General features: G+C 44.1%; 1 protein-coding gene across 11 annotated transcripts in view; it reads right to left on the bottom strand.

The window, feature by feature from the left end:
* The window catches only part of XPOT (exportin for tRNA), a 50,604-nt gene extending 24,519 nt beyond the window's left edge, over nt 1-26,085 (bottom strand). For 9 of the 11 annotated variants that reach the window (XM_053555925.1, XM_053555924.1, XM_053555921.1 and 6 more), the window contains exons 1-11: nt 25,776-26,085; nt 21,034-21,167; nt 14,728-14,810; nt 12,264-12,320; nt 11,840-11,909; nt 9,435-9,653; nt 7,712-7,896; nt 7,439-7,607; nt 5,449-5,685; nt 2,295-2,333; nt 2,099-2,161 (exon numbers count right to left, since the gene is read on the bottom strand). In XM_053555925.1, the coding sequence (XP_053411900.1) occupies nt 2,099-2,161; nt 2,295-2,333; nt 5,449-5,685; nt 7,439-7,607; nt 7,712-7,896; nt 9,435-9,653; nt 11,840-11,909; nt 12,264-12,320; nt 14,728-14,810; nt 21,034-21,093 (1,182 nt within the window). In that variant the 5' untranslated portion in view covers nt 21,094-21,167; nt 25,776-26,085. Of the gene's footprint in view, nt 1-2,098; nt 2,162-2,294; nt 2,334-5,448; nt 5,686-7,438; nt 7,608-7,711; nt 7,897-9,434; nt 9,654-11,839; nt 11,910-12,263; nt 12,321-14,727; nt 14,811-21,033; nt 21,168-25,775 lie in introns of those variants that run through there. The other 2 variants (XM_053555926.1, XM_053555923.1) reach the window with 2 other exon arrangements.
* Nucleotides 26,086-26,996: the final 911 nt, after the last annotated feature.

Raw genomic sequence — 26,996 nt, forward strand, 5'->3', positions numbered from 1 at the left:
GTCAATAATTGAAACTCGCATTTAAAAAATATAAAAGACTCGAATACTCACGTATTCAGTTCTCTTGTAGCTTTTAGGGTTTACTAATTTGCTATTTTTATTTTTTCATCAATATTCATTAACATAGGAAAACTATATTGAGTAGCTTCTCTCTTCCTGCTCACAAATAACTATTTCCAACCTTTCAAAAGCTCAGAGCCAGAAACAGTCTAAGGAGAAGGGTAAGGACAAGAATCTAGGGGCCATGGCGGCGCCTGTGGCTCAACGGGTAGGGCGCCGGTCCCATATGCCGGAGGTGGCGGGTTCAAGCCCAGCCCCGGCCAAAAAATAAAAAAAAAAAAAGAATCTAGGGGCCGGGTGCAGTGGCTCACCCCCGTCATCCCAGGGAGGCTAAGGCAGGAGGATGACTTAGGGGCCAGGCACAGTGGCTCACCCGGGAGCTTGAGCCCAGGAGCTTCATGTTGGTGCAAACTAGGCTGATGCCAGGCCACCAGGCTGGGACAAACATAAAATTGTCTCAAAAAAAACAAACCCAAGAGTGCAGAGCCAGAATGGGTTAGTGTCATTCCTGTCTGGCAGTGTCCACTATAGAAAGTGCTAATATCATGTGCCTAGAGACATCACGTTACGAGGCGTGCGCATCCTAGATGCTCAGTGTGCTGGTCATCATCACCATCGTCCTCTCACAGGCCCCAAGTTTCTGGATGTGTAAGGTAGGAATAGAATCCTTCTAGCTTTAGCATCACCTGCCAGGTCTGAATCCCTCGAGAGCACCTGCCAGCTCTGTGTGTGATGGTGCCAGGTCTGAATCCCTCGAGAGCACCTGCCAGCTGTGTGTGACGGGAAGCTGACCCATTCACAGCCCCGGCAGAGACGTGTCACTGAGCTAAGTCCAGAGGGCCTCATTTGTACTTGCCCACATGGACTTACTAAGTGAGGTTCATCACTCTTATGAAATACAGAGTGAAAAAGGACCACCGATAATACTGAGGATGTTTTACTAAACTCAATGCTACAAAGTGTTTTTAAAAGGGTTGTTAATGGACAAAATATTAAAACTGAAGGATTAAGCATCTTTTATTAGTTTCACCCAAGGTTGACATTAATATAAACAAGGATAATTTTTCAAAGACTTCTTGTTCTAAATAATAAAAATTGAAATATTGATACTAAGTAAAAAATAAAATTAAAACCAATTTCTCGGGCGGTGCCTATGGCTCAGTCGGTAAGGCGCCGGCCCCATATACCGAGGGTGGCGGGTTCAAACCCGGCCCCGGCCAAACTGCAACCAAAAAATAGCCAGGCGTTGTGGCGGGTGCCTGTAGTCCCAGCTACTCGGGAGCCTGAGGCAAGAGAATCACCTTAAGCCCAAGAGTTGGAGGTTGCTGTGAGCTGTGCGAGGCCACGGCACTCTACCGAGGGCCATAAAGTGAGACTCTGTCTCTACAAAAAAAAAAAAATACCCAATTTCTTGGTGGGACTGCAAACTAGTACAACCTTTCTGAAAGGAAGTATGGAGAAACCTCAAAGCACTCAAGCTAGACCTCTCATTTGATCCTGCAATCCCATTACTGGGCATCTACCCGGAAGGAAAAAAATCTTTTTATCATAAGGACACTTGTACTAGACTGTTTATTGAAGCTCAATTTACAATCGCCAAAATGTGGAAACAGCCCAAATGCCCAGCAACCCAGGAATGGATTAACAGGCTGTGGTATATGTATACCATGGAATACTATTCAGCTATTAAAAAAAATGGAGACTTTACATCCTTCGTATTAACCTGGATGGAAGTGGAAGACATTATTCTTAGTAAAGCATCACAAGAATGGAGAAGCATGAATCCTATGTACTCAATTTTGATATGAGGACAATTAATGACAATTAAGGTTATCGTGGGGAAGCAGAAAGAGGGACGGAGGGAGGGGGCTGGGGCCTTGGTGTGTGTCACACTTTATGGGGGCAAGACATGATTGCAAGAGGGACTTTACCTAACAATTGCAATCAGTGTAACCTGGCTTATTGTACCCTCAATGAATCCCCAACAATAAAAAAAGGAAAAAAAAAAAAACCAATTTCTTAACACAGAAATTCCTACCTCATTTTCAAAGTTATATTCTTCATCATAAGTCAATTTTTTCATAACGGCCAACATGATTGCCTAAAATCAGCAACAAAATAGTCTGTCAATAAGAGTCCTTTTAATTTGACATAATTTGAAATTAAGCTTCATCTTAAAGCAGATTATAGACAAAGAACCTACTGATGGTTTAGAGGAGCACAGAAGTCCTTACCTCTACATTAGCTTTCTGCTGATCCGAGAGCACTGTAAGCTGTGAACAAACAAGCAGTAATTCATTAGGCTTCCTCAAGTTACACTTGTATATCAGAACACTCTTCTCCTCCAGTAGGTTCTTTTGAAACGTGCACACAACTTCTTTGGCAGGCAGTCTGGCAACACCTGTCCGTAGTTAATACAAACCTAAACAAAGACCTAGCAATCCCCTCCCGGTAGGTAACTTGACATGTAGGAAAAGAAATGCAGGTGAATTCAATCTTTAAAGATATGTATTACGTATTCAGGAATTAAAGTTACAAGGTTTCATTTTGTTTTTAAACAAGTTTAGCAACACATTAGGAGATACACAGTAGGATTATCAACAGTCATCACACCCTTCCACACTGCCTGAAATTTCTTAAAGTATGCACACAAATACGTGTTATATTTTAACAAAACAGAAATTAAACTAATTTTGGAAAACAATTATTTAAAGCTTGACTTGATTCAATTAATCCAATGTAAATAAAATAGAAATGGTCTCTTATGTCACAATGAGAAGTTACTAATTCTATAACACATTAACGCCACGTAATTTGTATTTAACTAAAGCTAGTTTTGAGCCTGGGGCCTCATTAAGCATATATAACTCACACCCCTACCTTGGGAGCTGTGTAATAAAATACCTTGGCCCCTGGGCAGCACCTGTGGCTCAAGGAGTAGGGCACTGGTCCCATATGCCGGATGTGGTGGGTTCAAACCCAGCCCTGGCCGAAAAAACCACACACACAAAAAGCACCTTGGCCCCAATGAAAAAGCTTATTTTGGGGGGGGTGGGAGGAGAGGCAGTCAATATGTTAAATTACCACATGCTATGATAAGGAGAGTAATACTATTTACTTTTTTTTTGAGACAGAGCCTCAAGCTGTCGCCCTGGGTAAAGTGCCATGGCATCACAGCTCACAGCAACCTCTAACTCCTGGGCTCAAGCGATTCTCCTGCCTCCACCTCCCCAGTAGCTGGGACTATAGGCACCCGCCACAGTGCCTGGCTATTTTTTTTGGTTGCAGCCGTCATTATCATTTGGTGGGCCTGGGCTGAATTCAAACCCATCAGCTCAGTTGTATGTGGCTGGCGCCTTAGCCTCTTGAGCCACAGGCGCCAAGCCAATACTATCTACATTTTAAGTCTATATTAGAACTAGGGGGAAATTTTAATTGCAAAAAATTGTTTATAAGAAACTGGCACCCCTTGCCAGGTACAATGGCCCAGTATTTTGAGAGGCTGAAGTGGGAGGACTGCTTGAAGCCATGAATTTGAGATCAGCCTGGATAGTGAGACCACATCTATAAAAAAGAAAAAGTGACCTGTTTCTGCAAAAACAATTCTGGGGGGGCTCGGCACCTGTGGCTCAAGTGACTAGGGCGCCAGCCACACACACCTGAGCTGGCGGGTTTGAATCCAGCCCAGGCCCACCAAGCAACAATGACAGCTGCAACCAAAAAATAGCCAGGCATTGTGGCAGGTGCCTGTAGTCCCAGCTACTTAGGAGGCAGAGGGAGAAGAATTGCTTGAGCCCAGGAGTTGGAGGTTGCTGTGAGCTGTGATGCCACAGCACTCTACCCAGGGCGACAGCTTGAGGCTCTATCTCAAAAAAAAAAAAAAAAAAAAAATTGTGGGGGAGGAACAGAGTCTCACTTTGTCGCTCTCGGTAGAATGCCATGTCGTATTAGCTCAGAGCAACCTCAAACTCTTGGGCTCAAGCAGTCCTCTTGCTTCAGCCTCCTGGGTAACTGGGATAACAAGCACCCACCACAACATCTGGCTATTTTGTTTTTTAGAAATGGAGCTCTCGCTTTTGCTTAGGCTGGTCTCAAAAATCCTGAGCTTGAGCACGCCAATCGCCTCAGCCTCCCAAAGTGCTGGGATTATAGGTGTGAGCCACCCCATTCAGCTGTGTTTCTACACATTTTCACCCCATTCAGCTGTGTTTCTACATTTTTTTTTTTTTTGGCCGAGGCTGGGTTTGAATCCGCCACCTCCGACATATGGGACAGGCGCCCTACTCCTTGAGCCACAGGCGCTGCCCTACATTTTTTTTTTTTAAATTGAGACAGTCTCACTTTGTCACCCTCAGTAGAGTACTGTAGCGTCATAGCTCACAGCAACCTCAAACTCTTGGGGTCAAGCGATTCTCTTGTCTCAGCCTCCCAAGTAGTCCCAGCTACTTGGCACCTGCCACGATGCCCAGATATTTTTTTTTTTTCGTTTGTTTAGCAGGCCCAAGCCAGGTTTGAACCCACCAGCCCCAGAGCATGTGGTCAGCGCCCTAACCATTGAGCTATGGGTGCCCAGCCTCTACAAAATTTTTTTTAAAATCAGCTGGGTGTGTTGATGTGTGTCTATAGTACTAGCTACTTGGGCAAGGCATAAAGATTGCTTGAGCCCCAGTTTTGGAATTGCAGTGAGCTGTGATCACCTCAGTGCATTCCAGTCTGAGCAGGACCCTGTACCAAGAAAAAAGAGAGAAAAGAAATAAAATGTTCGGGTTCAGTACAGAACCTCATCCCTATAATCCCAATGACTTGGAAGGCTGTGGTGGGAGGATTGCTGGAAGCCAGGGGTTAACTGTAGCCCATATGGGCAATATAACAAGAGCTTCTCTAAGAACAAAAATAAAAAAAATCAGCTAGGCATGGTGGTATAGGCCTGTAGTCCTAGCTACTCAAAGAGGCTGAGGTAGAAGGATCACTTGAGCCTGGGAGCTTGTGGCTGCAGTGAGCTGTGACTGCCCCACTGCACTCCAGCATTGGCAACAGTGAGAGCCCATCCCTAAATAAAAAAAATACTGTGTATAAGAAATGATGTATATATAATTAAAGTAATGAATTATGCTTAGAAAAGTTTCTACTGTGTTCAGAAATAATTATATGTTCAAAAAAATATCATAATCCTATATATAACTAAAACTAGTGATTTTAGAACCCAGCCACTCCTGTTTTCTGGCTAAGAAGTTTACCAAAAAAGACAAATGTATTAATATTTAATAATAAATATGTTTAGGTGGTAAACTAGGGGTATTTTCTTGTGTTCATTTTCCCGATATTTTCCCATTCTCCATGGCTCCTTTATATTATCTACAGGACAAAAAGAATAAAACAAAGACTTACCTGTTTCAAAATATGAAGATAATCGTAACAAAACCCAATAATGTTGGAAGAGATGTCATCATCCTCATGGATCAGGAGCTGCAGCATCAGCGCCACTTTTGTTTCAATCGCTTGCAATGCCTCTTGAGCATTCTTGATATCCCCATTCTTAATTAATTTAGTCCAGCTAACTATCAGCGACTGTCCCATGCCATTTACCAGCTTAGAAAATCTGGCCAGGAAGTCGACATCTTCTTCCTGTAAGAAATCAACACAGATCTCAACTTAAAACCACTTACTTAAGAGGAAAAACTAAATTTTAGAATGTATCACATGCCAATTACAGAATTCAATTTTAAACTGATACCAGACATTTAACAATTCTACCATTTTGTGTGAAAATTCTTAGAGCTTTTTGGAAATCATTCTGCTACTATTAATAACCACTAATGCTCTTTAGAGGCATTCTTCTTAATGATGACAGTCGTATAGGTATTACAGCTTTCTAAAAGCTTAAATAAAAAGATCTGTAGTTTCAAAACCTTATCCTCGCTAAACTAGTTAATTTAGCAGACATGCTCTAGTAAAGTTCACGCTGCCACATTATAGCATGTGTTAGGAATCTGCCACAGTCCTCTTAGTGCTGTATAATCTGTGCCTCTCCCACCCTGCAAGGACACAGATCTGCTATTACAATTACTTGCCCTACCAGTGTTACCAGTGTTAGAGTCAAAACTCAAACTCAGATTGTTTCTGCTAATTACCCGTATGCTACTCTCCTGCAGTATGCCACCATTTACCTCACATCTTTCACCAGGAACTAAGACAGACATTAGAAATCTAAGATAATGCTACAGGCTTGGCGCCTGTGGCTCAGTGGTTAGGGTGCCAGCCACACGCACCAGGACTGGCAGGTCCGAACTTGGCCTGGGCCTGCTAAACAACAATGACAACTGCAACAACAATACAAAATAGCCGGGTGCTGTGGCAGGTGCCTGTAGTCCCAGCTACTTGGGAGGCTAAGGCAAGAGAATCGCTTAAGCTCAAGAGTATGAGGTTGCGGTGAGCTGTGACACCATAGTACTCTACTGAGGGCAACATAGTGAAACTATCAAAAAACAAAACAAAAGTAAGATAATGCTACAATTGACCAAGAAAAACATTAAAGCCATATTACCAACATAGCAGTAATACAATGATATGTTAGAAATTCTTTATCTCTGTCATAATAAATTAAAATTAAAACCTTGAAGTTATCTTTCTAATTACTAGTTTACCAAACTTTGAGCACTCACTTGCATGGGGTTAAATTTTTAACAGCTCAAAAGAGTCAAGGCTTGAAAGTATGACGGACATGCAACATTTATGAATACTGGATCTCATTTTGGCCAAAACGCATTGCCATTTATTTAAACAGTAAGGTCCTTTGCTATTCAATATATGGTCCAAAGATCAATAGCATCAGTATCATCTGGGAGCGTCTGAGAAATCCACAACTGCGACCTCCACCCAGACTCTCACGTTTAAAGAACTAGCGTAATCTAGTCTCGAAAGCCAGTGGTCCTGAGAATGATGGCTTTCCAGAGACATGTGCGCATTGTTATAACCTCAAAGAGAGTTTCTAACGTCTAGGGAGGAAAAAATGGAGGAAAAAGGCTACTAAGGATTATATTTAACTTACTACCTATTCTAGTTTGTCCTAATAATTTTCACATTTTTTTTTTTTTTTTTGTAGAGACAGAGTCTCACCGTACCGCCCTCGGGTAGAGTGTCATGACATGACACAGTTCATGGCAACCTCTAACTCTTGGGCTTACGCGATTCTTCTGCCTCAGCCTCCGGAGCAGCTGGGACTATAGGCGCCCACCACAACGCCCAGCTATTTTTTGGTTGCAGTTTGGCCGGGGCTGGGTTTCAACCCGCCACCCTCAGTATACGGGGCCGGCGCCCTACTCACTGAGCCACAGGCACCGCCCAATTTTCACAACTTTTTATATGTAAATTTACTGACCTGGTCAATGCTGAAAAATCCAGCAGACTGTAATACTTGACACAAAGATTCTACTAGTTTCATTTTATCAACAGGGTCCATTCCTTTATTTACAATTTCAAATAAACAGTCGCATGCTTCTTCCCGGAGAACTTCTATTGACATATGACCTAGCAGCATATTTATAAACCTAGGGTAACAGGGGAATAAAATTATTAAGACATTTTCAAATTCATGAGTTTCAGACACTGTGTTTGTAAGTTTATACTCCAGACTAATTACAGGCATACTCACCTATCATTGGCTATCAGAGACAAGTCTATCCATGAGACATAAGCCCCAACTACTTCAAGGCACTGACATGTCACTTCTGAATTAGTATACTGATAATTCTGTAGTATTTGGTACCATGATTCCACTAGATTTGGAATGCATTGTTCTCTCATGGTATCTTTTATGAGAGTATTTCTACGAGCCTCCTAAAAACAAAACAAAATATAGTAGATCAATAACCTCACAAAACAAATACACAAAGTAATCTCACAGCACAATGTTTGCCACCTGAACACAGGTGCACACAGTGATTTCCTCCGCATGAAGGTTCCCGACCTGTCAACACATCCCATACCACCACCATTTCCTATTAACAGCTTTAAGATCATATCCTGGGATTCTTTTTATTTCTTCTTTGTGTAATTTCATCTTAAATACAAACTACAAATAAGCATTCCTGAGGAAGCTTAAGCATTTGCTGGGTGCTGTGGCCTGTGCCTGTAATCCTGGCACTTGGGGAGGCCAAGGCAGATGGATTGCTTGAGGCCAGGAGTTCGAGACCAGCCTGGGGAAGAGCAAGACTCCATCTCTACAAATGATAAAAGCCAAGTGTGCTGGTGCATGCCTGCACTCCTGCCTTCTGGGGAGGTTGAGACAGGAGGATCATCTGAGCCCAGGAGTCTGAGTTTGCAGTGAGCTATGTCGACACCACTGCACTCCAGCCTGGGTGACAGAGTGAGACTCTTGCCTCAATTAAAAAAAAAAAAAAAAAAATCTGAAAATAGCCGGGCGTTGTGGCGGGTGCCTGTAGTACCAGCTACTTGGGAGGCTGAGGTAAGAGAATCGCTTAAGCCCAGGAGTTAGAGGTTGCTGTGAGCTGTATGAGGCCACGGCACTCTACCGAAGGCCATAAAAAATGAGACTGTCTCTACAAAAAAAAATCTGAAGGACGTGAAAAATTATTTGTCATTACATAAATATAATACTTAAACTATGGGCGGCACCTGTGGTTCAGAGAGTAGGGTGGTGGGTTTGAACCTGGCCCCAGGCCAAACTGCAACAACAACAACAACAAATACTTAAACTATGTGGCTGAGAGGACAGGAGAAGCCAGCACTGATACTTCACAGGCAATGCTTCTCTCTCTCCAGGGACCACACAGCAGTATTTAGTACAAACGCATTTCTCAACAAACTCACAGGAGAAAACAAGTTTGTGTATTTCACTGGAGAAAGTATTGCCTCGTTAAAAAGAATCCAATACCAGGCTCGGTGCCTGTAGCTCAAGCAGCTAAGACACCAGCCACGTACACCAGAGCTGGCAGGTTCGAATCCAGCCCGGGCCTGCCAAACAACAATGACAACTACAACCAAAAAGCCGGCGTTGTAGCGGGCACCTATGGTCCCAGCTACTTGGGAGGCTGAGGCAAGAGAATCGCTTAAGCCCAGGAGTTGGAGGTTGCTGTGAGCTGTGATGCCACAGCACTCTACCCAGGGCAACAGCTTGAGGCTCTGTCTCAAAAAAAAAAAAAAAAAAAGAATCCAATACTTTACTTTCAACCTTTATTGGAAAAAAAATTAAGTTCCTTTATAAAACAAAATTCTGAACATTGAGTAATTTAATAATTATTAAGGAAGTTTACCTCAAAAAATAAAAAGATTGCTTGTTCCTTTTCCTACATACCTACCATCTCACACAAAATCCATCACACACAACCACCTGAAGCCAACGACTCCTGACTTGCCTCTGACGTGTGCACGACGTCACGGTCCACGAGCTCTGAGTCGATGGCCATGAGGACTCGGAGGTACAGATCTACTCCTCTCGGATTTAGGTCCACTACTGAGAGAACGTCAAAAAAAAACTTGGGCCATTTTGTGAGATATTCTGTAACAAAAAGCAAGGCGAAGACTTGGGCTGCTTTATTTCGTATAAAGGTCTTCTCTGGTTGGGGATTCAGCATCTGACGAACAGAAACAGTCCGTGAAACTCAACGTACTGAAAACTCTCAGAAACACATTTCATCATTAAAAGGCAAAACCCCACCCGACTTCAACATGGTCCAGACTAGCTATGCAACAAATATGCTTCAAATTATCCTAGCATTTAAGTGACTAGCCAGATCAAGACAGATCAAGAACAAAGGTTATAATGGCCATTGCTTCCCACTCTTCCAAGTTCACAGTGAAGTTTCACGTGCAGCAATTTGTTTTTTTTGGTTTTGGGTTTTTTTTGAGAAAGAGTTCCACTCTGTCACCCTGGGAAGAATGCTGTGGCATCACAGCTCACAGCAACCTCAAACTCCTGGGCTCAAACGATCCCCCTGCCTTAGCCTCCTAAGTAGCTGGGACTACAGGTGCCTACAATGCCTGGCTAGTTTTTCTATTTTTAGTAGAGATGAGGTCTCGCCTTTGCTCAGGCTGGTCTTAAACACTCGACCGCCAATGATCTACACACCTCAGCCTCCCAGAGTGCTGGGATTACAGGTTTGAGCCACCATGCCCAGTCATGTGCAGCATTTTACTAGTTCCTACCACTTCTTGTAAGACAAAAAGATTATTTTTCTTCTATTTGCTGGCTCTTAAATGAAAATAAAAACTCCAGCGAGGGTGGTGCCTGTGGCTCAGTGAGTAGGGCGCTGGCCCCATATACCAAGGGTGACGGGTTCAAACCCGGCTCCGGCCAAACCACAACAACAAAAAAAATAGTCAGGCTTTGTGGTGGGCACCTGTAGTCCCAGCTACTCGGGAGGTTGAGGCAAGAAAATCACCTAAGTCCAAGAGCTGGAGGTTGCTGTGAGCTATGATGCCACAGCACTCTACCAAGAGTGACAAAGTGACTCTGTCTCTTAAAAAAAAAAAAAAAAAAACTCCAGCTATACAACTACTTTATATATTAAGATTAGCTAAATTTAACCCAAAAGAACACGTGGTGAATACAGAACTCCACAGGCCCTTTGAAAAGGGATCTTGTAAAGAGGCTGTCCAGAAGGGTCCACCTTTAAGAGCCAAACAGAAAAGCTGCTTTTGTCAAGCAGTTAAAAAAAACAAATTAGGGTGGCGTCTGTGGTGAGTAGGGCGCCGGCCCCATATGCCGCGGGTGGCGGGTTCAAACCCAGCCCCGGCCAAACTGCAACAAAAAAATAGCCGGGTGCTATGGCGGGCACCTGTAGTCCCAGCTACTCGGGAGGCTGAGGCAAGAGAATCGCTTAAGCCCAGGAGCTGGAGGTTGCTGTGAGCTGTGTGATGCCACAGCACTCTACCAAGGGCCATAAAGTGAGACTCTGTCTCTTAAAAAAAAAAAAAAAAATTACTGGCCAGGTGCCATGGCTCACGCTATACTGGTAGCACTCTGGGAGGCCGAGGCAGGTGGATTGTTTGAGCTCAGGAGCTCAAGACCAGACTAAACCAGAGTGAGACTCTGTCTCTAAAAAATAGCCGAGAGTTGTGACGGTTGCCAGTAATCCCAGCTACTTGGGAGGCTGAGGGAGAAGGATCATTTGATCCCAAGAGTTTGAGGTTGCTGTGAGCTATGACATTACAGCACTCTATCCAGGGAGACGAAAGTGAGACTCTACCTCAAAAAAACAAATAAAAACCCCCAAATTTCTTAAAACCAAAGTTTCTATAATGTGTCCTAGGAAGTATAACAGATTTTTATTAATATAATTTTAAATGATTGCTAAGTTTCCATCTACCCATAATCTTCAAAACCACCTTTACAAGTGAATGCAGGGGCTCACACCTATAATCCCAGCCCTCTGGGAGGCGGGTGGATCATCTGAGCTCAGGTGTTTGAGACCAGCTTGAGCAAGAGCCAGACTGTCTCCAAAAATAGCCAGGCATTGTGGCCAATGGCCTATAGTCCCAGCTATGCAGGAGGCTGAGACAAGTGGATTACTTGAACCCAAGGGTTTGAGGTTGCTATGAACTACGATGCCACAGCACTCTAACCTAGGGTGACAAAATGAGACTCTCTCTCAAAGAAAACAGTAACAACAACAACAAAAAAAAAAAACCTTTAGAAAAAGCTATAGGATCAAATAGAGGATAAATGATTAAAACCTTTGAGATAAGGTTGCAAATTCTTGCAAAAACAAAAGTTTAAATATCTGGTAATTCGAGGTACTAAATGAAATTACTATTTTACCTGCGCTTGAAGCCAAGATATGAGCGTCTCCCTAATTAGCTGTTGCTGAACAGTGGTTAGTTCTGAGTATCTGTTCAAAATAGAGAAGAAAAAGAAAAATGGCTATATTTGGTGTCCACGGTTGTGTTTGAATGGGAAATTTGCAAAGCTCTCCATCCCCTAAGACTAACTAATGATGCCTCTCTCTCCTCACTGCTTTAGAGACAAGGGTGGGAGCGGCAGGTATGGCATCACTGTCAATCCTGTTTGACTTGAGGTTCTGTTCATGTTGAAACAAAATGAGAGCAACCTGATTTTTCAAGGAAATGCATCCATGATTTTGGGATATTATCAACACGCATCCTTCACCTGGATACAGCTTAAAGGAAATGAAAAGATGGCCTCTCTCCACAAATCACAGTCAACACAGTGAGAAAAGCCTTACTTGTATTTAACTTGATGTTCTAGTACTTGAAAGCAGAAAAATTTTATGTGATCATCACTGAAAAAGAAAAAAAGGAAATTAGATAGAATATAAAACAAAGAAAACAAATCAAAAGCAAAATAGTAATGAATACAACAGAATAGTTTCTCAAGCCACCCAAGCTTGCTTCCTACTTACTGATGTGTTTTTATGACATTAAAATCCATTTACTTAAAAAGCTAAGAAAACTCTATTATACAACATTCAATATTTCCATTAAATCTGGCAAGCAAAATAACCAAAATGAATCAAAGTGCACCTTAAACATACTGCTTTATAAACAGAAGGTAGTCCTTCTAAATTTGAGATGTTAGGATTCCTGGAACAAGGCTCCATTTTATAATAAATACAAAGGTTAGGTGTAAAATGATCAACAGCAGAACACCTACAGACTGAGTCAAAGCAGACAGTCATCCAAGTCCCAGTTAAAGGCCAGCGAGTTCTACTGAGGCCAAATCCAAACCACGCCGTGTGGTCTGTCAGTCTAGTCTCAAAGTTCATACAGGACACTGGATTACAAATGTACTGCCCTCACAGGATGGGGCAAAAATTAACATTCACTAATCATCCATTTCTAACTGTCTCCTGGGGGTGCTGCAGAGCTGGTATAAACTCCCACGAGTCCAGCCCTCTGCTCATTCAAGACAGCTGGATGGGGCTAGGCTTTGTCATGGAACAAGTTTTCCTACATAAAAAGGTAACTAACTGGTCCAAGTAAGAATGGAGACCTTCTCTTAATTTGGACTCCATGAATTATAATTCAACATAATACCCCATCCAGGAAGATGGAAGTACTCTTAAAACTTTGTGAAGTTCTGGGTGGCACCTGTGGCTCAAAGGGGTAGGGTGCTGGCCCCATATGCTAGAGGTGGCGGGTTCAAGCCCAGCCCTGGCCAAAAACTGCAAAAAAAAAAAAAAAAAAAAAAACTTTGTGAAGTTCAGCTTAATTAACATCTTTTCCGAGACCTCAGGGTTTCTATTCTTATCAAGGAGGACACTAAGCCTTTAGATTTTCCACTAAAAAAACAATAAACTACAGGAAGCCTTTATTTACTTAAAAGCCAGCTCATACTTCCTTTAAGACACACGGTAAAGGTTCCTGAAGCTAACTCTCACTAAATCAAAGCACTCATTTTCAGGTGTAAAATGCAGACTTTGGGCACCACATGCTGAAAAGCCCAGCAAAAGGCCGTCTGCTAACTAACCCAGGCACTTGTGCCCACATGGCCGAGCTGCCCACTGACCCCGTCTCCCCATCCCTCATCACGCCGGTGATGCTCCTTCTGCAAGAGAGTAACTCAGTTTACTATCACATAAACTAATGAAGTGAGTATAAACGTCCCTACTTCCATAAAAACCTGAATGCTTTGCACAGGAAATAACCTTGTGCATATGTGATGTGGGCTCGGCAGCCATAAGGATCTATACCCTAGCCGGGCGTTGTGGCGGACGCCTGTAGTCCCAGCTACTCGGGAGGCTGAGGCAGGAGAATCGCGTAAGCCCAACAGTTAGAGGTTGCTGTGAGCCGTGTGACGCCACGGCACTCTACCAAGGGCGGTACAATGAGACTCTGGCTCTACAAAAAAAAAAAAAAAGGATCTATACCCACTGTTTCACTATATTTGCTGTATAGAGACCCGAGCCAGAAATCGCAGAGGATGAGTTACGTGTGTGATCAAAGTAAGAATGAAGTAATTGCTACTGACAAATACATGAAGCCCTTAGTATAATATCAAAAGATTGGCAATTGAATGTTTAATATATTTTAAGTCAAAATTAAAAATGAAAATATTTATCATTTCTGAATTCCTCCTTTACCAAGTTTTTAGAAAACCAATTATCACTCCCAATAAGAAGGAAATTTTTACCTCATTCTATTTCAGCCAGGATCTGCCGCCAGGTATACAACATGCGGCCAACAACAGCGTTACTAAAAAGTCAGTTCTGGGCTCAGCACCCGTAGCTCAGTGGTTAGGGCACCGGCCAAATACAAGGAAGCTGGTAGGTTCGAGCCCAGCCCAGGCCAGCTAAACAACAATGGCAACTGCAAAAACAATAAAAATAGCCAGGCACTGGGTAGGCTCCTGTAGTCCCAGCTACTTGGGAGGTTGAAGCAAGAGAATCACTTAAGCCCAAGAGTTTGAGGATGCTGTGAGCTGTGACGCCACAGAACTCTACCCAGGGTGACAAAGTGAGACTCTGTCTCAAAAAAAAAAAATAAAAGTTCTGGAATGATCAAACTATTGGTTTACTATTTTTCTCATTTCTACACAAAATGACTGTATGTTTAATGGTTTTTCGAAAGGAAGCAAAGCATTAAAATGTCTCTGTGAATACATTTTCCAAATATAGGTAAATTTAACAGTTGTGCCATACTGATAAATTTAAATTCTTCTAAAAATTTATACAGATTGTTTTAAATTACCTGTATGTCCTCTGGGCTAGAGCTTCTGCACACACCTGCCAAGCATCTGGGGAAATCTTCAACTGTTCAAAATAGGCCAGGGCCTGAAAGATTGCAAAAACAGAACAGAACAAAACAAAAAAACACATTTGGAGAAGTCAATCTCAATGCCCAAATATTTATTGTTAACATCAGGTGAGCCACTTAGTTAATTAATACTAAACAAAATACTAGCAAACCAGTTAACAAAATCAGTCTACAGAAAAGCAGCGGAGACACTAACGCAGCTTCTGAATACGTGCCACTTAAGGATCATTCCAGGAAAAAGTTAAATGAAAGACAAATTCCATCAGATACCTAATCCTCTATTTCCTCAGCAGGGACAACACAAAAGTTCCCCCAGAGACTTCACTGGGTTACTATGTAGAATCAAAGTGAAAAAAAACAAGCACTTTGTCAAGTGCCAAACTAAGGTACGTGTAATTATAAAACCATATGTGAAGGACAATTATAAAACCATATGTGACGGACACTCTTCCTCTTTGACAGCACATCTACTACTGAAGAGGTGATTATAAAAGACAAAACATGATGCACATTATTTTACTAATACATAGAAAAAGCGAGTATTTCAAGTCTTTAATTCTACCATGTAAGTACCCTCAAAAAAGACTAAAACTGAAGAACAATTTCATGGTATGAATTTCTACTTCAGAAAGTATGAAATAATTGAAAAGATCAAAGCTTTGGGAAATGTTTTGCATCCCTGTTTTTGAATTCAGGGCCTTGTAACCAGAAGACTATGTGGGAACGGAGGGCAAGGGTACCAGGGAAGGGACACAGTGCCGGGGACCCCTGGTCTCTGCAGACTGCTGAGAGCACAGGAGCCGCCGCCCTCTCTCCATTAAGCAGGCATTACACCAGATGCAGGGTTCACAGGCAGTGGCGGATAAATAGGAAAGAACCTCAATAACTTCTGAAAGGGTCCCATGCAGCCAAGAACAATGTAAATAAACTGTCAACACAGCTAGATTTTAAAGTATCAACATAAAATTGGACATGAGGCACAAGGAACATTCAGCATTAGAGAAACCTAATTTATACTGTTTAAAATTGTGGTGTGCTTCATTAGTGACGAAATCAATTTTTCAAACCTGAACAATAATAAAAATGAAACAGAATGGAGAGCACCAGAGTAAATTGCAACCAGCAGAATTATTTTCTCTAACTTGCTCTGTCTATATAAGTAATTTACACACACACACCTACACTGCATCAGGACGGAACATTATTTTTTTCCTCTGGGTCAGAGACAAAGGCCACTGCGCTTACATTCTGAGGACAGTTTCCTCTGCCACGCAGTCGTGTGCATGAGGGAGCGAGTTCCCACTGCAGGTTCAGTGGCTGCTTCCGCCGACAGAAGACCAGGTAAAGGAAAGTGACCAGATGAAGATCCCAAATAGTATTTCCAGTATGTGGTAGAAGAAATATGTTTGCACTTTGTTACTGGGTCCTGGCCTGGGGCTCTGAAAACCCTTGGAATTTCCTGAATGATAAGACTGCTGTCTTTTTTTATTTATAGTAAGTTCCTCAGGATCGTGGGAGATTTATGCTAATAAGAAGACTTGGGGTAGGAGCCCTAGACAGCCTGGGGTTTAAGGCTGGATACTAACTAGAAAGAACAGTGATTAGAGAGGTTGGAACTTTTGGCCTCAACCACCAACCTCTGGAAAGGGGGGGGGGACTCAAGACTGAGTTCTATAAAAACTCTCCAACACTTGAGGAGTGAGACAGAAAAGCACCCTGGAGGGCTTGAGCTGAGCACGTCCTGCAGACCCCGCCCCGGGGCATCTCTTCCATGGGGCTGTTCCTGGGTTGTGTCCTTCATAATAAATTGGTATAGCAGGTAAGCTGTTTCCCTGAGTTCTGGGAGCTACCACATCAGATTGTGGAAACTGAAAAGGGAATGGTGAGAGCTGCCAATTTTACAGTGAGCCCTCAGAAGCACGGAGGCTCTGGACTTCTGATTAATGTCCCAGTAGGGGCCATTTTGTGAAACTGAGCCCTTAACTTGTAGGATCCAGGGACAAAGTGTAAATATTTCTTATACCACATACTGGACTGTGATTCTAACTCCTGGTAGCACCAGAATGGAACTGTAAGACACCCAGACCACAGAAGAGAATTGGCTAGGTTGACAGGGTGGCTTATGTCTGTAATCCCAGCACTCTGGGAAGCTGAGGTAGGTGGATTGCCTAAGCTCACAAGTTCCAGACCAGCCTGAGCTAGAGTGAGACCCAGTCTCTAAAAATAGCTGGGCATTGTTGTGGTGGGCACCTGTAGTCCCAGCTATTCCGGAGGCTGAGGCAAGAGAATTGCTTAAGCCCAAAAGTCTGAGGTTGCTGTGAGCTATGATGCCACAGCACTCTACTTAAGGTGACAAATTGAGACTATCACACACACAAAAAAAAAAGAGAGAGAGAGAATTGGTTGTTGATATTGGAAAACAGTCCAGAATAAATAATGGCTATCTTTAGAAATTAAGGAAGCTTACAGCCCAGGAAGCTGAAGAAGATACTGACTCAGTTGTTTTGAACGGTAGTATGGGAAGTCTAGGGTTTCCTCTAGGAACACTTCAGGAGCCAGGGCGGGGACAAGGTAGAAGCTGATCATTTATGTTCCATTACCATCCTAACCTTACTATTTCACTTACAAGGGGAGGGGGGCTTTCAGCTGCTAAAATTGTCACGGACATGGCATTTTCTTTAAATAATAGCAGGTTTTAGGTCAAAGATGAGTCTATTTTAAAAGGAGGAAGTTACCTAAAAGTTTTTACTTTTTAACAGACGTCTTTGCACTCTAGACCTATGCATTACCAGCATTAAAAAAAAAAAATTCTGTGAAATTGAGGAGCTAGTCCAGCTCTATTACCGGGTCTTCTACCCCATTCACTTGTTTCTAATGGTTTAGTCCCCCAGGGACAACACAGCCAGTCCAGCTCCTTCACTGTCCGTGTGAGTATCAGAGAACTACAGACAGCTGCAACTGGGGCTGGCTGTCATATCTCATCCCCAAACTGAATCAAGTTCCCACTATTCCTGAACTATAACTGAACGACTATCTTTTCCTTAAGATTTCCTTCTCTTTCATCATAACTGTTACCCAGATTTGCTTAATAGGTTATCAAATTATGTCTGGACCTAAATGCTTAAAATATGCCTGTGACTGGTAGTATCAATTTTGATTGGCCAGGCACAGTGGCAGACGCCTGTAATCCTAGTACTCTGGGAGGCCAAGGCAGGTGGATTGCCTGAGCTCACAGGTTCTAGATCAGCCTGAGCCAGAACAAGATCCCCTCTCTAAAAATAGCTGGACATTATGGCAGGTGCCTATAGTCCCAGCTTCTTGTGAGGCTGAGGCAAGAGAATTGCTTAAGCCTAAGAGTTTGAGGTTGCTGAGAGATATGATGCCACACCACTATACCAAGGGTGACAAAGTGAAACTGTCTCAAAAAAAAAAACACAACAAACAGATAAAATGAAATATATAGGGCGGCGCCTGTGGCTCAAGGAGTAGGGCGCCGGTCCCATATGCCAGAGGTGGCAGGTTCAAACCCAGCCCCGGCCAAAAACCACACACACAAAAAAATAATAATAAAATAAAAAAAATATATATATATATATATATTTTGAGACAGAGTCTCAAGCTGTCACCCTGCGTAGACTGTCCTGGCACATCACAGCTCACAGCAACCTCCAGCTCAGGCTCAAGTGATCCTCTTGCCCCGGTTTTTCTATTTTTTGTAGAGACGGGGTCTCGCTTTTGCTCAGGCTGGTCTTGAACTTATGAGGTAAAGCAATCCACCCACCTTGGCCTTCCAGAGTGCTAGGATTACAGGCGTGAGTCATTGGGCCCGGCCTAAAAACAAATTTTTGACGAAAAGCATAACTTCTATGCTAAAACTACTAATAATGTATTGGTTTTACTTTGTTGAAAAAAAATCATGGCACATTTAAAAAAGTATGTCAGATGCTGGAATTTAATAATTACAGAACAAAAGATTTCAAAAAGGCACATAAAAAATAATGGGAAAGGTCACCTAGTAACTAAACAGTCAAGGCTTTTAGGATAACAAGCATGCAATACTTAGCTAGACTACAGGCAAAGATCTACAACACACGACCAAGTGAGGTGGTTCACACATTCAACCCCAGCAATTTGTGAGAACTAAGCAGGAAGATCACTGGCGGCCAGAAGTTTGAGGCTACACTGAGCTAGAACCAACCATAGCAGTCTACCCAGGGGTGGGTGGACAGGGGAAGACCCTGTCTGAAAAAATAAATAAATAAATAAAGATCTCTGATGTTTCAACTATGTTTAAAAGCAAGTAGTTTAAACTTCAAGGGAAAAAAGATACCTGTTTATACAGGGAAGACATTGACTATAAATGTCTTTTGATGTCCTAACTTGTAATTAGCCAGACTGTCTGCATCGCAACTATTATTTTCCAATCTCTGGAGGGTTACTTAAATAACAGCAGAGACTTGCACAAGATACTATGTTAAGAAGCCACCTGGGATTTTTTTTTTTAACTACTTTAAAAAAGATCTTCAAAGCAAAACACTGCTATAAAATTTAGTGGAATTGTTAACCTCATTTAGCTCATTTATAAAAAGTAGACTTTATGGGGCGGCACCTGTGGCTCAAAGGAGTAGGGTGCTGGCCCCCCATGCCAGAGGTGGCAGGTTCAAACCTAGCCCCGGCCAAAAACTGCAAAAAAACAAAAATAAAAAAATAAATAAATAATTGGGTCACAGAAGGATAATTATTTAAAAAAAAAAAAAGCAAACTTTACTATCAGAAGTAGAAAGAAAACAGCTCTCTCCTAGAGCAGTGCCTGTGGCTCAAAGGAGTCAGGCATCCGCACCATATGCCAGAGGTGGCGGGTTCAAACCCAGCCCCGGCCAAAACCTGCAAAAAAACCCCCAGCTCTCTCCTTCCACTTACCCTATAGTTCAGAATATTCTTCAGATTCTTCTTCTCCCCTTCAGCTACAAGCATGATTATAACTATAGGTTACACTGTTTACATTCACCCAGCTACATCCCTGCACCTGTTAATGGGCTCTCTGCCATGTAATTTTATGTAACTTAAGACAGGGCATATCATAACTGTTTATGTCGGCCTGACTAAATAACAAGGCAACACAAGGACTTGTACAGATCAAGCCAAGCATGTCCACTACTATGGAAAGTCCCTTGAACAACCCTTTGCATTATAACTTTTTTGGGGTGGGGCAGAGACTCAAGCTGTCACCCTGGGTAGAGTGCTGTGGCATCACAGCTCACAGCAACCTCACACTCTTGGATTTACATGATTCTCTTGCCTCAGCCTCCCAAGTAGTTGGGACTATAGGCACCCGCCACAACACCCAGCTATTTTTTTTGTTGTCATTGTTGTTTAGCAGGCCTAGGCAGGGTTCAAACCCGCCGGCCTCAGTCGGCGCCCTACCCACTGGGCGACGGGCATGACCCTGCATTACAACTTTTATTTTATATATATATATATATATACTTTTTTTTTTTTGCAGTTTTTGGCCTAGGCCAGGTTTGAACCCACCACCTCCAGTATATAGGGCCATCGCCCTACTCCTTAAGCCACAGGCGCCGCCCTATTTTATGTATTTTTTTGAGAGTCTCACTATGTCACCCTCAGTAGAGTGCTACACAGCTCACAGCAACCTCAAACTCTTTGGGTTTAAGCAATTCTCTTGCCTCAGCCTCCCAAATAGCTGGGACTACAGGTGCCTGCCACACGTCTGGCTATTTCTTGGTTGCAGCTGTCATTGTTGTTTAACAGGCCCCAGCCAGGCTCAATCCCGCCAGCTTCGGTGTATGTGACAGGCACCCTACTCACTGAGCTACGGGCGCAGAACCACAGCTTTTAAATAATTAGAAATAATGACTGATGTTGCATGAAGACCTGACTTGAACCACATGAGAGTTTGATATTTTTGTTCAGCCAACTAAACAGAAAATAAATCATGATACTATCACACTCCCTATTTCTGTATTCAGAATATATTTAAATACCTCAAATTCACCTCTATTCATTTTTACCCAAAGTAGACTTTTATCATCAGTTTTAATTCAAATCCTTTAAAGTAGATCTCTGGTAACATGCTTTAAAAAATGATTAGTCAGGGGCGGCACCTGTGGCTCAAGGAGTAGGGCGCCGGTCCCACATGCCGGAGGTGGCGGGTTCAAACCCAGCCCCGGCCGAAAAAAAAAAAAAAAAAAAAAAAAATGATTAGTCAGACCAACTTACCCTTTGTCTAAAATCTGAATCAGCATTTGGATTTAGCCCTAAAAGAGCCTGTTCATCCATCCTCACTGCTATACTTGGAGTTTCCCGGTTATGATAGGCGTGCCCTCTGATCCCACAGAAGAATCCACAAACATCTGCACACAAAAAATAAAGTTGAAAGAAAACAATACTTGATGAACAGATGTTGTACAGAATACCATAACAAGTGGATAAAATTATGCAAAGAAACTTAAGTATGTCAAAAGTTTCTTTTGAAAGTTACCCCAAACTACAATTTCAGGAGCCTAAGTCTCAGAAGAATGGACCCTGCCAAGTATCTAACTAATGTGTCAATTTCCAAAAATCTGAAAAAGTGTACGTTAAGTTCTCAAACTTTCTTCTTCAGGATTGTCAATAAAGTACACAACGTTATTTATTTTCTACTTTAAACGGCAGCTGCATCTAATTTATGCAGTTTTATACATTACCTTCAATACTTTAAAGTGCAATTGTGCAACCATGTTAAGTAAAAAATTGAGGAATTCAGATTATCTCCTTGTAACAACTATAAAATTTTGCCGACTTCCAGCCAGATACCAAGATCATAACTTAAAAAAAATATTTAGAATGGCTGACCTCGGACTTGAAAATCCTTATTGGAGTATTTATAAAGTACTGCAAGATAAGTCAAATCAAAGAGGAAGGAATAGAATGAAAAACCAGTAATTTAGGGCGCCGCCTGTGGCTCAAGGAGTAGGGCGCTGGTCCCATATGCCAGAGGTGGTGGGTTCAAACCTAGCCCTGGCCAAAAAAAAAAAAAAGATAAACCAGTCATTTAGCTTTTGAACAATGGGCCAATTTCGTCTTTTACAGATCTCCTCTCTTGGCAGCCATTTCTAGAAATGTGTTTTTTTAAATTTAATAGTATACACAAAAATCACAAATGATTTAATACTGACTACTCTCACTTAAGAACTTTCTTAAATCTCTGGAAAGTACACCACTTCTTCACAATGTAGGCTCTAACAATCTCAAAAAGGAACATGATTAGCACCCAAAAGGCAGCCTAGTTTTTGACAGAATGTGTATTTATTTAAGCAAACATGGAGCAAACTCGATACGGCATGAAAATAACATTTATATTTTATTTTTTTAGAGAGGAGGTCTCCCTCTGGCTCAGTGAGGCCACGAACCTGTGAGCTCAGGCGATCTACCCGACTGGGCCTCCCAGAGAGCTAGAATTACAGGAGTGAGCAACTGCTCACTAAGTCTTTTAGTTCAGATTTCTTTATTTATTGAGAAAAAGTCTGTTTAATTTTTTTTTTTTTTAGAGTCAAGAGTCTCACTTTGTCACCCTTGGTAGAGTGCAGTGGCATCACAGCTCACGGCAACCTCCAGCTCCTGGGCTTAGGCGATTCTCTTGCCTCAGCCTCCCAAGTTAGCTGGGACCACAGGTGCCTGCCACAACGCCTGGCTACTTTTTTGTTGTTGTTGTTGTTGTTGTAGCAGTTTGGCGGGGCCTGGGTTTGAACCCGCCACCCTTGGTATATGGGGCTGGCGCCCTACTCACTGAGCCACAGGCGCCGCCCATCTCACTGTTTAATTTTTAAAAATTTATTGTATTTAGGGCGTCTCCTGTGGCTCAGTGAGCAGGGCGCCGGCCTCATATGCCGAGGGTGGTGGGTTCAAACCCAGCCCCGGCCAAACTGCAACAAAAAAAAAAATAGCTGGGCGTTGTGGCGGGTGCCTGTAGTCCCAGCTACTCAGGAGGCTGAGGCAGGAGAATCGCCTAAGCCCAGGAGTTGGAGGTTGCTGTGAGCTGTGTGACGCCACGGCACTCTACCGAGGGCAATAAAGTGAAACTCTGTCTCTACAAAAAAAAAAAAAAAAATTTATTGTATTTATTTATGTTTTTTGAGACAATCACAAGCTGTCACCCAGGGTAGACGGCTGTGGCGTCACAGCTCACAGCAACCTCCAATTCAGGCTCAAGTCCAAAGAGTAGGGAGACCAGGTCTTACTACTCCCTTTAAAAGGCTATGGTATTTTTTTTTATCATAAACAAAGGGAATCTAAAGAGGTCAAAAGACTAACTGGGCAGGGGATGCAGGGCCAAGCCTAGCAGACCCAGGCTGTGGGACTCACACCATCATGTGCTTTCTACCTTTCCCTGGGCCTGCTGGACATGAAATGCTAAATCGCAGTATGGGCTGAGAGCCTCGGAGAAGAAAGCTGAGTCTCTTCTGTTGTTCTTACCGTACCTGCAAATAAAGCAGTGAACTCCCCACTGCCTCCAAATCTACTCCTCTCCATTCTGCACCCCACCTCAGCAAGGCCAGGACCCCAAACCCCAAGGCAGTCCTGTGGTAGTACCCCGCCTTTCACCCTTGCACACACTGCTCTCTTTTCTTGTTTACTAGGCTAACCCCTGCTTGTCCTTTGAAATTTAACTCAGAGGTGATCTTTTGCAGGAACAGTTCTTTTGACTATTTTCTAACCCTCCCAAATTGAATTAGATGCTCCCTCCTCCACACTGCTATTCCCTAAAGGCCAGCTTACCACTTTTCTCCCATTAACCTTAAAGGGTAAGGACTGTTTTGAATACCTTATATTCCTAGAACATAGTTGTTTTTGGATTTGGAAAGACCTGAGTTTGTATCGTAATACTGTCATTTTGTAACTGAGGCCAGGCAGACACATTACAAAACCTGAGATAGAGCCCTTCCTCTGAAATGGGAAAAAGACCATCTGTCTCAAAAAGCTGTAAAGACTTCAGTGAGGAAAGGCACACAGTGGGCCTTCAAATGGTTATTTATGTAGTTAAGAGGTAGCTCCAAGTGCCTTCTCTGTGGGGATTACTTCTGTACTGACAACTGTAACTAGTTTAATGTTTCCTTGGGTTGCTTATTGGCCATGTTTTTCCCATCCCAATGGGGACGGGAGCTACTTGGAGCATTCTTGCATCATACTAGTGGATGACCACTTCAAACAGATGGGAAAACACAAAACGGGTACAGTTTCCCCCGTCACTCAGCCAAAAAATAATAGGAAAATCTGATGACGGTTCCCTGAAAATGCCTACAGAGAGAAAAGACAATTTCAGAGTTCCTATGAATGCCAGATTGAGAAGTCCTATAAAAGCTTTCTAGAGGTCCTGGGCGGAGCCTGTGGCTCAGTAGGTAAGGCGCCAGCCCCATACACCCAGGGTGGCAGGTTCAAACCCGGCCCCGGCTGAACTGCAACCAAAAAATAGCTGGGCGTTGTGGCGGGCGCCTGTAGTCCCAGCTACTGGGGAGGCTGAGGCAGGAGAATCGCTTAAGCCCAGGAGTTGGAGGTTGCTGTGAGCTGTGTGATGCCATGGCACTTTACCCGAGGGCCAGAAAGTGACACTCTGTCTCTACAAAAAAAAAAAAAAAAAGCTTTCTAGAGGTCCTATAAAAGCTTTCTGGAGGCTTGGCACACGTAGCACAGTAGTTATGGCGCCAGACACATGCACCAAGGGTGGGGGTTTGAATCCAGCCCGGGCCTGCCAAACAACAATGACAACTGCAACAAAAAATTGACGGGCATTGTGGCAGGTGCCCTGTAGTCCCAGCTACTTGGGAGGCTGAGGCAAGAGAATCGCTTAAGCCCAAGAGTTTGAGGTTGCTGTGAGCTGTGTGACCCCAGAGCACTCTACAGAGGGCAACATAGTGAGTCTCAAAAAAAAAGCTTTCTGGAATTCGCCACAGCTATAGGGAAAATTATTATTTAAGCTTGGTCAAATCACTTTGATCTTATCAAGAGAAAGAGTAAGTGCATGGCCAATAAGCAACCCAAGGAAACATTAAACTAGTTACAGTTGTCAGTACAGAAGTAATCCCCACGGAAAAGGCACTAGGACGGTCAGTGTGTAATGGAACACGGTAAATTACTTCCATGTGTCCAAACAAAAAGTTACACCCCTACTAAAAAGGGACAGCTTTCCCGATAAAAGGCTGTGCATGCACACGTACTATTTTAACACTTGTTACAATACGGTACACATGTCAATTACGCATCTTGCAAAGGTTCTGTGGGAAGGTGAGCAACGTAGTTAAAATATTAAGCCTTGACTTTTGCTGGATAGCCATTAAATCAATAATCAAACAATTTGGAAAAATTCCTCCATATCAGCGAAAAAGTTTCCCAGCCTAGGACCTAATCTTTCCAGCCTTTTAACACTAGGCTGACAAGTCGCTTTAATAAAACGTAACTTCCCTCCCAGTAAAAACTAATTATTAACGCTTTCAAAGAGTACTCGTTTTTCTGGTAACAGGGAAACATCACGCTTCGCTACTCCTGCAGGACTGGTAGGAAGGTTAGAGAAGCGAGGGAGCGTCCTGTCGGCCACGTACTCCCCCCCAGAAATAGCTCTCCTGCTCCCTCTCTGTCCCGGCTGGAGGGCGAACGCAGCGCGCGCTCTACGGTTGGAGTTGCTGGAACGCGCCGCAACCTCTGCAGACGCGCTGGGGGCCGCAGGCGAGCCGACCCCCGCGCCGGCCGCCCCCCGGCCTTCCCCGGATCCCTCCCCAAAAGGAAGCCTCGTGACGATCCGGGTGATGAAACCCCCGGCAAGCGGGGGCCACGCACTCGGGACACGCTCCAACCCACCCCCGCCCAGCCCGGCCCGGGCGCAGCGCCAAGCAGCCCCGGCCCGCACCCTCTTCACGCCCGGGCTCCCCCGGACAGATCCGCCCGCGCCGACTTCCCCGCAGCCTCGTGCGGGCCGAGCCCCAAGTCACCTTCCTATCGCTCCATGCCGCCTGCACTCCCGAGGGTCCTCGTCGCTGTAGTCCTCTGCGGCGGCCGCAGCGCCCACGCAGGAGATGGAGGGGCCGGGGCCGCGCGCCTCCCGCTGCTCTGCGTCCCCTGGCACCTTCTCCTGCGTGGCGCCGGGCGGGTAGGCTACCGAGCAGGCGGGCGGAGTCAGCGCCCCAGGAAGGGAAAGAGCGCTAGGGCCGGCTAACGCCGCCGCTGAGTCAGCGCGAGGCGCGCTCCCCGCGTCGGTGCCGCGCGGCCGGGCGCCAGCAGCCTCATGGAGAGGGCGGACGGCAGCCCGCGGGCTGGGGCCCGGGCCTACCACTCCCAGCATGCAACGAGCAGGCGGCGCTTCCGGCGGCCGTGCGCACGCGCGTCCCCTGCCGCTCGCCGGAAGGCGTGGTCGCGGTCCCGTGGTGCAAGCTGGGAAAGGAGTGGGCACAGGGTCAGTCCGCGGCCTTAGTCTCCGCGGTGGCTTCGGCTCCGGGTCCCTTCCGCAGCGTTGGGCTGGCCATGCGCCTTCCTCAAAGGCGTTGCCAAGGAATGGGTCAGAGTACCGAGTTCCCGAGAGCAGGACCACGTGGCTCAAGAAAATAATTGCTCTTCTGTGGTCCTGCGTGTCTCGAGTCCAGGCGCGAGAGTCTGATGAGAGCTGGCGGTTTAAACACGTTCACTTTGGACATACTATTTTGTCCATGAAAAAGGAGACCATTCTTAGCAAGTCCTGCTCATAGGTTCTTTCGGTGCTAGTGTCCCTGCGTTTATCCGGTGACAGATGTGTTAGCTGACACTGCATCCAGTCCGCGCAGGCCCCAGCGCCTCCTCGCTAGTTCGTGTAGTCTATTGGTACTTGGATTTATTCATCCGTAAAATGGGAATAGTAATAGTACCAGCCCTAAAAGGTTTTTGTGAGGATTGACACACAATGAGAGCTCAATGTTTGTTTCGTTTTTATTTTTCATATATTTATCTATTTATTTATTTTGAGACAGTCTCACTATGTCACCCTGGGTAGAGTGCTGTGGGTTCAAGTGATTCTCTTGCCTCAGCCTCCCAAGCAGCTGGGACTACAGGAGCCCGCCACAACGCCTGGCTATTTTTTGGTTGCAGCTGTCGTTGTTTAGCTGGCCCAGGCTGGGTTCAAACCCACTAACCTCGGTGCATGTGGCTGGCGCCGTAACCACTGTGCTACAGGCGCCAAGCCA

Source organism: Nycticebus coucang, chromosome 12, assembly GCF_027406575.1.
Source record: "Nycticebus coucang isolate mNycCou1 chromosome 12, mNycCou1.pri, whole genome shotgun sequence".
Taxonomy (NCBI): Eukaryota; Metazoa; Chordata; class Mammalia; order Primates; family Lorisidae; genus Nycticebus; species Nycticebus coucang.